The sequence below is a fragment of the Enoplosus armatus genome, chromosome 2 (assembly GCF_043641665.1).
Source record: "Enoplosus armatus isolate fEnoArm2 chromosome 2, fEnoArm2.hap1, whole genome shotgun sequence".
NCBI classification, from domain to species: Eukaryota; Metazoa; Chordata; class Actinopteri; order Centrarchiformes; family Enoplosidae; genus Enoplosus; species Enoplosus armatus.
In genome coordinates, this window is record NC_092181.1 from 10064867 (window position 1) to 10077749 (window position 12883).

General features: G+C 43.2%; 1 protein-coding gene across 7 annotated transcripts in view; it reads left to right on the plus strand.

The window, feature by feature from the left end:
* tenm3 (teneurin transmembrane protein 3) overlaps nt 1-12883 on the plus strand; it is a 203523-nt gene that overhangs the window by 112928 nt on the left and 77712 nt on the right. For all 7 annotated transcript variants that reach the window (XM_070913106.1, XM_070913115.1, XM_070913124.1 and 4 more), the window contains 7 exons: nt 298-414; nt 1649-1732; nt 1914-2038; nt 3474-3729; nt 5286-5387; nt 6284-6478; nt 8236-8436. In XM_070913106.1, coding sequence (XP_070769207.1) covers nt 298-414; nt 1649-1732; nt 1914-2038; nt 3474-3729; nt 5286-5387; nt 6284-6478; nt 8236-8436 — 1080 coding nt within the window. The remainder of the gene's footprint in view (nt 1-297; nt 415-1648; nt 1733-1913; nt 2039-3473; nt 3730-5285; nt 5388-6283; nt 6479-8235; nt 8437-12883) is intronic.

Sequence of the window (12883 nt, forward strand, 5' to 3'; positions counted from 1 at the left end):
CTTTTGTCTGTTTGCCAGATAGACCTAATTTCTTTTGTGTTTTACTCATTTATCACCTAGTCTTTCCTTTGGATTTCCCCATTAAACCTCCATCATTTCTATCTTCTTTCTTCCCCCCCCCCCTTTCCATATTTCCCCCATATCCTCCTTCCATGACTCTTTTTCACTGTCTATTATACTTTGTCTTTCTCTTCACTGTCCTCTCTTTTCCATCTTTTTGTTCCTCCCCTCCTCCTTTCTACCACCACACTGTATTAACCTCCCCGTTCCTCTCTTGCCCCCTCCTCCCCCCTCCAGCTATGCACCTGTTTGGTCTAAACTGGCAGCTTCAGGAGAGTGAGGGGTATGGAGCGTTCGAAAACGGAGCGGGAAGAGATACAACTCCCAACACCTTCATGGTGTCCACAGACAATGGTGAGTTCCAACTTTAAACACGTCGTTTTTTATCCTTTCTTCTGACAGGAAAGGCAGCCAACAATATGAGAAACATTAGCAAAAAGTCCAGTTAAACTCTCTCTACTTGGACTACGAATGTTTGTGATGCAGGAAGGATGAAGCCATTTAGCTTCAAACTGAAATATATAAGTCACTCTGGGGGGGGGGGGGGGGGGACCTCAGCCTGCAGCGGTACTGAACTTTAACACATCAAGGAATCAAGGTCATTTATTTGTCATTTTACAACATAATGAAATGTAAGTTGTAGCCCCTACACGCTCCACCCTCAGAGAACATATATGCAAATATTAAAATTTACTAGAATAAAATAAAATAAAAATAATTACACTCATAAAACAATATGTACTTATTCTCACCTGTTTTTGGTCAGGTCCTGTTCTTTCTGCTTGATGTCTTCATCGTTTCCTCATTGTCTGCAGCTTTTTCTTTGTTGTCTTCATAAACCCAAAGCTACAGAGTTGGATTAAACTGAAAGAAGGCAAGATGATGTGGCGGCACGCTAAATGTTAGAGAAGCGGCTGTAAGGGGAAGAGTGAGAAACTGAATGTTTCCCCTTCCATTTGACAAAGCTTTTAAGATGCTTCCATGACAATGAACTGTCAGCGGTTGCAGAGCTGCTCAGTGGCCAGAAGAATCATATGAGACACGTGAAGCAGGAGCAGGTCAGCTTTCTCAAAAGAGGAATGATGCTAAAAAAAAAAAGAGTAAGATGGCTGAAGACAAGAAATGTGATGGCAGCTTGCCCTCATGGTGAATTGACCGAGGGAAAACCAGGACAATGCCGACGTACAACCTAGCAGTTAAAACGTGTGCACGTGCAATGCAATGTGCAATTTGTTGTTTTCATTACAAAGAACGGAGAGCAAAGGTTTCGATTGAGATGCTTTCTTAAAATATCATATATTTCTTATATATAATTAAAAAAAATAATAATACTTGAATTACCCCTTGTTGAAACTGGGTGATCAATCCCCGTGTGTGTGTAGTGTTCTTGACATAGAAAAAGCAATGTCTGCATTCAAGGTCAGTCTTTTTCAGCACGCCAGTAAAAGTTCAAACTACTGCCAGTGCATCCTCTATATTTGATGGTATTTTGACCATTGCAGAAATACCATTACACGGATGAAAAGAAAGAGACTAAATTATTGACATTTTTTCGAACCCTTTGTTTTATTCGCTTGTCTCTCTGCAGGTAAGATGTTTCTTCTAGAGAACAACACCATAGACACAGGAGAGGTGGATGTGGGGAGACGAGCCGTACAAGATGTCCCGCCAGGTTAGTTACACACACACACACACACACACACACACACACACACACGTAAGCCACTCTGTGAACAAAGTGTAAAAATTCTCACACAAATGGTACATGGGCTTTTCTCATGTAGCGCCGAGTTTTTGTTGAAGCTATTGAGGTGTTGATGTCAACTGTACGATCGCTTTGTTCTTTATCCAAGGTGTGTTTTGGAGGTCCCAGCTATATATTGACCAGCCGCAGTTCTTGAAATTCAACATCTCCGTCCAGAGAGATGCTCTCGTTGGGGTGTATGGACGCAAAGGCCTACCACCCTCGCACACACAGGTTGGTCTCACAAACACATGTGCACGCATGTACAATCACACGTTCATTCATTTGTGAAACAAGTCAAGGGACTTTACTTTAACATTGTCCCGTCACGACGGCAGTCTTATTCAGTCTGACATTTCCATATCACTTTCAGCGCACCACAAATCTGAACTGAAAGCTGTCAGACAAATGCCATCACTTTAACAGACAGATGAAGCCAGCAAATGTTACGTATTCCACGTCTGAACGGGACTTAAATCATCCAACGCCACCAACTGTGAACCATGTGAGAACTTCCCACAGCAACTTGTCTGCAAAATAAAAAAAATGGAAGAAAGCTTGTGCAAAATCAGAGAGGAATCCACCTTCAGGACAGTTAATCGTGAAATAGATGTCACGGTAAAATTGACGGTAATATAAGTTGCCTTTGTCGACTGCAAAATAAAAACCCCGTGTCGAAGATGGGATTTAACCAGCACAAACGTCAGCAGAAGCCAGAGAGGTTATTTTATCTGTGTCCCTAGAATGAAATCCTATCAAATCGGATCAGTGGTCGCTCACTTTGAGATCTCTGATATAGCGTTTAAGAAAGCCTGTCCTCAACCACCCAGACTCCTCTGGCCTTTCTACTTTTAACAAATACCAAAAGTGCTGGGGGGAAGAAAAGAAAAATTCTTGTCTCTGAAAATGTGAAAAACACCAAAACTCTTTTGCAACTCCAGGTCAAGTGCTTTATGGATTCTCAGTTCATAATGAATCAGATAAGCTTCTTACAAACCTAAACTATCCCTTTTAATGACTACCCTTAAATCTCTGTGTGGTGAATTGTGTCTTGTATCAAGGGACTAATCCACTTATCTGAAAAGGACAGCTTCATACAATGCCACCCCTATCACAGCTCAATGTTAGCATGGATAATAGACAAGGGCGTGTGTGTGTGTGTGTGTGTGTGTGTATGTGTGTGTGTGTGTATGTCCTTGTCATAACCTAATCCATCCTAAATTCCCATTATTTCTTTTAGTGTCCATTTTCAGTCCCGTTGCCCTTCTGTAACTATTCTTTTAGCTGAGAAAAAAGTGTTACAGTAGCATGAGCTAATAACCGCAGATGATGAAGTTTGTGATTGCAAGATTCAAACATTGTTCAAACAGGAGCACACTATCAATAACAAGAAGACGGAATCAGTTAACACTTATGAACATAATCACAATCTAGGACATCAGAACACCATAAATATCTAGTGCAAATTTCATGGAAATCCGTCCATTAGTGATTGAGATACCTTGTTAAGGACCAGAGTGTTTTATGAGTTGATAGTGGTGATAGATAAAAGGTCAGAGGATCACCAAAATCTATATTCCTCTGGGGGGATTTTGAATCGTCATACCAAACTTACCGGAAATCTGACTAGCCGTGAAGATGGACAGACTGTTGGACTTTTGTCTTCCAGTACGACTTTGTGGAGCTGCTGGACGGTAGTCGCCTGATTTCCAAAGACAAGCGAGCGCTCAGCGACGCAGACGCGGGATACGCACAGCCGGCTGGTGCGCACGAGGAAGAGTCTGGGGGAGGGGCCCGGCACGTGCGCTCGGTGAACGTGCATGAGGCTGGCTTCATCCAGTACCTGGACACAGGGATCTGGCATCTGGCCTTTTACAACGACGGACGCAACACAGAGCAAGTCTCCTACAATACCATCATCATAGGTGAGACACAGCAGTCATGTTGGCAGTAGTGAATACTGTATGTCTTGGAACAGAGTGCTGCAGGGATAATGTGTTTTTGTAGACCAACCCGGAAGTTAGCGTCCCCCTGGTTCCCTCCACAAAAAAACAATAGGATTTTTCCACTGGATTTTGTGTTATTGCAGAAAATAAGCTCTGTGGCAAAACAAACAGTTAATGATACTTACATGCTTTTAGGATATTTGAAGCGTAAATGGAATCTCCAGAAGTAAAAAGCTAACGTTGGGCTATAAAGGAACTCCACCACGGTCGCATCACTTCAGCGTCACCACCGCTGAGCTTCACTTTTAAGAGAATATAGATAGATACAGATATATATAGACAGGTAGATATAGAGTATAAACACAACCAGGCTGTAAAGGCTGACTGGTGAGTAGATGACTTTCCGTGTTCGGCGTGAAGACGTTAATGTCCCCGACAACCTCTGTAGTCTCATTTAGCCGCTTGTTAGCAACCGCCTTTTTTAAGACACGTAAAAGCTTCAAAATTCTCGTTGTGTCTGCTGACGCATTTTATGTCGTAGAACAAAACATTGAACTCTCTTAAGACCTTATTTCAGGCATCTAACCAAAAACCCATTGACTTCAAGACGAGGGAAGTGTCAAAATGCGAACTCATTTCCGGGTTTTAGGACTCATTCCTGCCGCACTCTATTGGTGAGTTACTGTAAGTGCATGGGAGTGCACTTCACAATCCGTACAACATATCTAAGTAATGTGGCCCCACCAGTTAAACCTGTATGATACCAGCTTGTCATTACAGGAATTAAGATTAAAAAACGACCTCTTTTTATAATGCCAAACCATGCAAACCAACAAATGGCTGGGCAGAAATCTTTGTTTCAGTCCAAGCTGTAAAATGACAAGAGTAATGACTATTCCATCACAGCCTTAGGTGAAAATGTGGCTATTTTTGGGACAATCCTTTAGCTTTTAGGAACCTAAGTGAAGGCACATCCAATTCGTTTGTGTTCAACATCATGACATTATGATTTGTGGTTCAAGTAACCTGCAAATATATCTGATACCGTTAGTTGGAAGGAACCTCAATCATCGCCAGCCCAGATGTGATTTTTTTAATAAATAGCAACTACATTTTACACCTGTATGTACATTGAGAGGCATAGTTTTAGTATTCAGTTCTTGTTAAAAATGGGCAATTTTTTATCTATCATATGCACGAGGTGTGTGTGTGTGTGTGTGTGTGTGTGTGTGTGTGTGTGTGTGTGTGTGTGCACAGGAAGTGGGCAGTTAGGTGCGCCAGAAAGCCAACAATGGTGTGTGATAGAAAGACTGAAAGAGAGAGAGCGAGAGAAAGGCAGCAGGGTAATTGGATGTTGGAATGTGTTGATTGGACTGACTATCTGTAACTACGGCAACCGCAGAGGACCAGCCTCTCAGTGTTGTGTATGAATGTGTGTGTGTGTGTGTGTGTGTGTTATTTCTTAAGATATAGAGTTGCATATGCAGCCTATCCATTTAACTCGCACCCTCAAACCACCCCTCTCTCTTAATCAGAGTCGATTATGGAGTGTCCTCAGAATTGTCATGGAAACGGAGATTGTCTCTCAGGAATATGCCACTGTTTCCCAGGATTTCTGGGCCCTGACTGCTCTCGAGGTAAACACACCCACACACACACACACACACACACACACACACACACACACACAGTCTGCCGCCCATGGAGAGGCGGTAATTGTTGGGAGGTTGTTATCCAAGCAGTCAGTGTGACCTGCACACTCTGGAGGCTGTGCTGTGTTACTGTTTAGTCTCGGGTCTCTCTCCCTCTCTCCGCCTCCTTCCTATTTTATCAAAGGAAGGCCCTTCCTTACCCTTTGCCTTAAAAATCCACGTTTGGGATCACCTGTGTGTGTTCAGCTATTTTGCGCAACCTAAGACCGGTGTTTCGATACCAGGCACATCAATCAAGCAAAAGCCACGCCAAAACATATTTCTGTTCTGACTTTAAAGGCACAATGGGTTCTCACATTCTAGACCCAGACGTCAGAAACATAACAGTTTTACAACAACTTGAAATATTTAGAGAACATTTAACTGCAGTTCTCTTCCGACATTTGGTTTAACCCTAACACCATATTGTTGTTTTTTTCCCCCCAGTCAATATTGATTGTCTGTTTATTTATTTCAGGAAGTGACAGGTATTCAGTGTTCCCTCCCCAACATGCAGCAGGTCTTAGCTTTACTCAGCCATATACACTTGTTCGGATTCATCAGAATCAGTTCATCCTAAGGTGTTCCCATAGACTAGAACAGTAATGCAGTATTACCGTCACACGCACCACAACGGCTGTGCAATATCTGAGTAACTAAAAGACAAAGCCGATCCCTCATCCTTTTTTTTATGACTGACTTGTTGTTTGCGCGGTGCACTCCGCAGACTTTGACTCAGTGAAAAGGTTGGGAGCTTAAGGTTGTCCAAGTGTCTAACTTAATGAGTCTATGAAGTCAGTTTGTCCGCCTCATCCTGGTCTTCCTGCATGTGTCTGGTCTAGCTGCCTGTCCAGTGCTGTGCAGCGGTAATGGCCAGTACTCCCGCGGCCGCTGCCAGTGCTACAGCGGGTGGAAAGGGACCGAGTGCGACGTGCCAGCCAACCAGTGCATCGACATCCACTGCGGAGGACATGGCATATGCATCATGGGCGCCTGCATCTGCAATACTGGTTATAAGGGTGATAATTGTGAGGAAGGTAAGAATAACTTCTTCCAAGAACAGACACAAAAAGGCACATTAGGTAGGTATTATGTTATTGGCAGTAGTTAGCCCCCTCTCGCTCTGGGACATTTTGACACTGCTCTGCATCATTTTCCATTATTGAGATGCTGGAATGTGGTAATGACGTCACTACATAATTAAATGTCAACATAAATAATGGATTTGGCGCACATTTATTGCTGTCCATGACATTTACTTCTGAAACGGAAACATTCATGTAGTTTGTTATAGTTGGTTAACGATTCATAATCAGTTTCACTTGCAAAGTTTACATCTTTTTAACTCATATTATTGCTCTTGAAGTAAATGTTTCAGTTGTGTTGATGGGGGTATTCTGGAAGATGTCAGTTCTACGCTGTCATGCCTTTCCCTGTATATACTGTAAAGAGGACACTGGGCTTGATTGTGCCTTGTTTGGCTTCAGTGCGTCATGCAATTCATCTTTATTACAGCTTCCGTGCCAAAATACCCCAATTTGGTAGCTCTCCAGGTTTAGATGTATAATTTTGTTGCTGTGTGAGAATAGAAAAAGTGCTCCATATCTACGATCCATCACCTATTCAGTGGCCAAGCATGTACCACAGGTGCACCTTCTGTACTGTACGCTTGAAGACATTTTATAAAGCTGACAAACTAATAATCCCTCTGAACTGCACACTTTAATTTAATCTGTATTAATCAATACTAATCTGCTATTCGCTGGTTGGACACACACACACACACACACACAGACATACCACAACATAGAGAGGTTGGCACTCTATATGGGTAGAGGCAGTCACGTCATCCAAGTGTGTACAAATGCACACAAAGGTGTGAACAGGTTGTGTATATATACGCACAATACACACATATTTTATACTATACAAATAACCAAATACATATTCATAGGGGAAAGTAAACATATTGGTTTCCAATTAGTTCAGTCCTCGGTCACACTAAGCCCGTTGTGAGTGAGTGTAGGATGGATACAGTGAGAGAATTTGCCCTGAACAGCAGAGCGTGTGTGTGTGTGTGTGTGTGTGTGTGTGTGTGTGTGTGTGTGTATGTGTGTGTGTGTGTGTGTGTGTGTGTGTGTGTGTGTGTGTGTTAATCCCTGCTGAATCAGCAAATTATGCCAAAGATGCCATGTAAGGGTTATCAAGATATAAAAGCCAAATCGTTGCGAAGAGCGGCCCTGAAAGAGTTAACCTGCATGTGGAGGAGGGAGGAGGAGCCTGGAATTGGTTGATGAGCCATGCATATTAAGTTTATTTGTTTATTTAAGTCTGAACACCTAGACACTATATACAAGTTATATACTCGTGTTTGTCTTGGAGTTGGTGGGGGCCAAAATTGGCCGAGAAGGAGAGTGAATATCAGACCTACACATTGAGTGTTGAACAGAAACCCTTCTCCGAATGAAAACCAATTGTTGCTCTGTGTCTGCTGGATGTGTAAATGAGCAACTTGCAATATCAACCACATGTAGGTTATAACACGCCCGTGTTGTTTACAGTTGGACTGTAGTGCAGTCTCGGTCTGCAGATGTTTTCGTTCTTGTGCCCTGGTCTCTCAAAAAGCTTATTCCGCTGCCCTAAAGTGGACAGAAAATCTGTTAATGCAGCTTGAAATTGAAAATGTAAAAAGTTAAATATATGCATATATATGTGTGTGCGTGTGCATGTGTGTGTGTGTATTTGCACCACTTGGTATATTGTCAACTCCCTCTCTTCATCTCTCTGTCTCCAGTGGACTGCATTGACCCCAGTTGTTCGGCCCATGGGATGTGCATTCATGGCGAGTGTCACTGTCAGCCAGGCTGGGGTGGGGCCAGCTGTGAGATTGCCAAGGCCATGTGTCCGGACCAGTGTTCAGGTCACGGCACCTACAACACAGAGACCAGCACTTGTACCTGCGACCAGAACTGGACCGGACCTGACTGCTCTTTAGGTGTGTGTAGTCTTTAATGTCTTGCTGTGTATCGATCTGTCAGTGTGTAGATTTTCTTTCTATTTGTTTCTCATTTCTTACAGAATCTATGAAAAGAAAAATCCCTTTTATGGAATTTGTAAACGCAGCATAACACCTTTACAGAGTTAATATATTTGCTTTACAGAATCATTAAGAGAGGATGTAGAAGAGCAGGTTCAGCATAAAATGAAAACAAAACAAGCAATTACAGAGCAGAACATAATTAAGATAACAGTGTTAGAGATGCAAGCTCCTGGGAACAGGCGTAAAAGATGGGATAGCTTGTAAAACAACTAATAAGACATAAGGTGAATAAGACACTCAGACAGTCAGTGATGCAAAACCTGTACCTGTAAACATGATTCTGAGGAGTGATTTAAAAGATGATAGGCTTAGTTTCACAGGCAGTGTACTCTTCTAAGGCTTGGCTAGCCTGATGGCAAAGACATTTCGACCTTTAGAGTTTGAAACAGCCAGGAGAACCTTGCCAGAGGATCTCGCACTTCAAGGTCAGTGACATGGCTAGGGGCTGAACCACGTTAAGGAAAATCAGCAGCATCTTTAAACCAATTCAAGATATAGGTATTACGGTGTCACGGTGACTGTTGTAGCTGCAAACAGGAGAGCCGTGTCCTGACAGTGGTACAAAAGATGAAGTAGAGTGATTACACTCGCTTTAAGCTATCAGAAATTATTAGCATTCATACTAAGTAACATAATTTAGCTTGCATTAAATTCCACTTGGGGCAGCCTTAAAAAAAGTGGAAATGATGAATTCATTAAATGTAATTTATTAATTCAGTCTCAATCTGGAGGTGACGTACGTTCTTGGCTCAGCGACTGTCCTTAATCAATGAAATGTTTATTGAGCTACCGACTACACCCACATCTAGTACTACTGAGCATACAGATGAATGAATAAATGCAATGATCAATGACATACCAGACAAAGCAGTGAAGGATATCTTGGCAAGGTGGACTAGCTTGTGGGAACACCGTAGATGAAAACTTGTAACATTAGCTGAGAGATTGTTAGGAAGCAAAAGGGAGTTTTTCCAACTTCAAATGAACCATTATCTCCTCAAATCAGCAGCTATCCGAAGGGGGAGAGCTAGATTTCCAAATATATTCTAGCTGATAGCAATGAAAAAGCAACAGCAGGGGTCACGACTCGAGAGAGATTCAGATCTCTATGAGCAAGGGCAAAAACTGCCCGACTTGCCTCTGGGTCTATGGCCTTTTTACGTGCGAGAGTGTGTCAAAGACCCAAAATTCATACTTGGACAAGCCTGAAATGAATGAATAAGGGTTGCAGGGTCTTGGTACTCCTGGACAGACGGAGTTTGTGGAATATTCAAACTATGTCCGACACATATGGAGGTTCCGTGGATCATTGCAATGGACGATTTCCAGATTTCATCTGAGATCCCCTCACCAAGATCATCCTACCATTTTGATTTGAGATGGTCCAAGGAGGGTGATGCCGCCAACAGTAAAACATCATAAATCTGCGATATAGAGTTGTGCTCAGTAGGAACTTTCTGAATACAGTCCCTCAACCAGTTGGTGAGTTTGAGAAGGGAATATAGTGAAGTTTGTTTTAACAAAGTCCCTGATTTGGAGCTACCTGAAAAAGAGAGATTGTGGAATGCCAAATCCTATCTGGATGAAAGACATTAAAATATTGTTTGGAACCACTTCTGAAATTCTGTGTGCAACATTGCGGTTATAAATAATAGGTTATTGGTGAATAGCGTAGAGGAGAATACTGGTCTTACATTGCCCAGATTTTGTGCCTGTATTTTTAAGGAGCCTTTAATAACAGGTATTCCTGCAACCTTAAAATTGATATGTAGCAGAGCACAAACTAAGGACCATTAAAGCTCCTTTCCATGTTTGCCCACTCCAGGCTGCTCTGATCCCCTGGCATTGAAATCCAGTAAGCTATATTTGTACATTTGCTGCCCAGTAGTAGGAGATAATATTTGGAAGGATAAATCCCTCTTCCTCCTTGAGACATAGGGGAAAGATCCTCTTTATTGTAGGGGTAGTTGTATTCCACAAAAAAAGTGCTTGTAGTGTTTCCAACTCCTTAAAAAATGCTTTGGATATATAACAATGGGTATAGTCTGGAATGAAAATATAAATCTAGGCGGCACAATTGACATTTTTACAGTTGATTCTCCCTGTTAAGGATGTGGGGAAGGCACACCAGTGCTAAAGGTCAGCTAAGATCAGGTCTTTGGTTTTTCTGACGTTGAGCAGTAGGTTGTTCTCTCCATGTTGGGGACCGCAGTCGTGGGTGTACAACCCGAACAAGAGGGGGCTGAGCACAAAGCCCTGCGGGGGTCCGGTGTTGAGCACTACCGTGGAGGTGGTGTAACCTGAGTATGGTACTCAAGAGTGCTAAGTTTGTCAATCAGTTTCATGGGGGAGATTGTGTTGAATGCCGAGCTGAAATCAACAAACAGCATTCTGATGTCGGTGTGGTCATGTGTGAGGGCTGAGTGGAGGGCTCTGGAGCATCCTCTGTGGATCTGTTTGTTCTTTATACAAACTGGTGAGGGTCCAGGCCGGTTGGGATGTTGTTTTTGATGTGCTGGAGAACCAGTTTCTCAAAGCACTTCATCAGAACGGAGGTGAGTGCCACAGGGCGGCAGTCGTTTAGACTAGACCCCGCAGACCTTTTAGGTACAGGAACTCAATTTGAATCAATTTCAATTCAATTGTATTTACATAGCACGAAATCCAAACAAAAGTTATCTCATGACACTTTACATATCGAGCAGGTCTAGACGGTACTCTTTATAATATGACCGATGGTGGCTGCCTTGAAGCAGGTGAGAACAATCTCCTGTGACAGCGAGATGTTTTAAATGTCAGCGGTGACACTGACTAGCTGGTAGGCACACGTTCTTGGTTCAGTACATGGCCAGGGATGTTATCAGGCCCAGCAGCCTTACTCATATTCAATCTCAGCAGGGTTCTTCTCACATCCGCCGTGAATGCTGACAGTGGCCGGTCATTTGGAGGTGGAGTAGACTTGACAGCCGACTCTTTTGTTGGGGAGATCAAAGCGAGAAGAGAAGGTGTTAAGCTCATTTGGCGATGCGGCCTCTCACATGATGGGGGCGCTCCTGCTTTTGTAGCCTGTGATATTCTGGATTGCCCGCCACATGAGGTCTCTCCTGATGTCAGCTTTCAGTCTCACTCTGGCAGTGTTGTATGCTTCCTTGCCGCATGACCGAAAGACAGCTTTTTTTCTCTCTTGCCTCTCCATTCATCCAGGCTGTCAGGTTGGGGAACGGTTGTGTGGATTCAGGTAAAAACAGATCTGAGGTCCTGTAATGCATTTTTTGAATTTACAACTGGAAGAATGTAAACAGCAGAAGAAAACAAAACACTGATCCAGGCCAACAGTTTAAAATAAAAAAAAATCTGCAGAACATTGTTCATCCACTTTGACGTGAAGTGTGAGCACCAAGCATCATTGAGTCTGCCTCCCCTCTTCTTGCTGGAGTTTTGTGTTCTGTCGGCACGGAAAACTGTTGTCCGTCCCTCAAGTGCAATGGCTTGAGCCGGGATGTTGTGATGAAGCCAGTTTTCTGTAAAGATATTGTTATGGAAATCTCCTCCTCAATTCTGAAGTTCAGGTCCCCCCGTGGTCAGACTTTAAACCCTCACTGAACATGCTACATTATCACATGCCCAGAAATGGTCAAACTCTTTGCACTAACAACGGATGTAGATTAGTCGAATAAGCTTTAGTCCTTCAAACAAGGAAAGATGTTTACCCGTAACAGTTTAGGATATGTCTGCACATTCTGACCTGGAGACACACATGGACTCTGTCAGCATAACTGCACTTCTTCGTCTACCCTCTGGCGTCTAGGGAGTCCAAGCAGCCGCCGCCTCTGTCTTTGGTTGCTACAGCAACACGACTCCCCTTATCTGAATGGCTCCTGTCTTTCCCAAACATCACAGACAGCAGCTGTTGTTGCTTTCAAGTGAGGCGGACAGTGGCTCTTCCACTGAGATCTACCACTAACCTGACCTCAAAGCCCAGTTTCTACCCAAGTGACCCCTGCTTCTGATGCCTAGAGGACAGAGATGAAGATAGAAACAGTTTCAACTTATTTTCCTGCGACCGGACATTAGCCAGGAGTAGGCTGGGTAGTGGAATAGCCCTAGGTCCACTCTTATCCTGGCTCTCTTCCCCCTCTTCCTGTGGCGATTGCACCCCTTGTGGTGACGTTTGGTCCGACTGATCCGGCCGGGTGGTTGGAAGGTGCCATGGGCAGCGATTGTCTCAAGGTCCACTGCACTTAATCCAATCCCTGCATTTTCTTTTTTTCAACGATGATGAGTGTATTTCTGTCATAGGTAATAAGTACTTCCACAGGTAAAACAAAAATGTTAAGTTTGA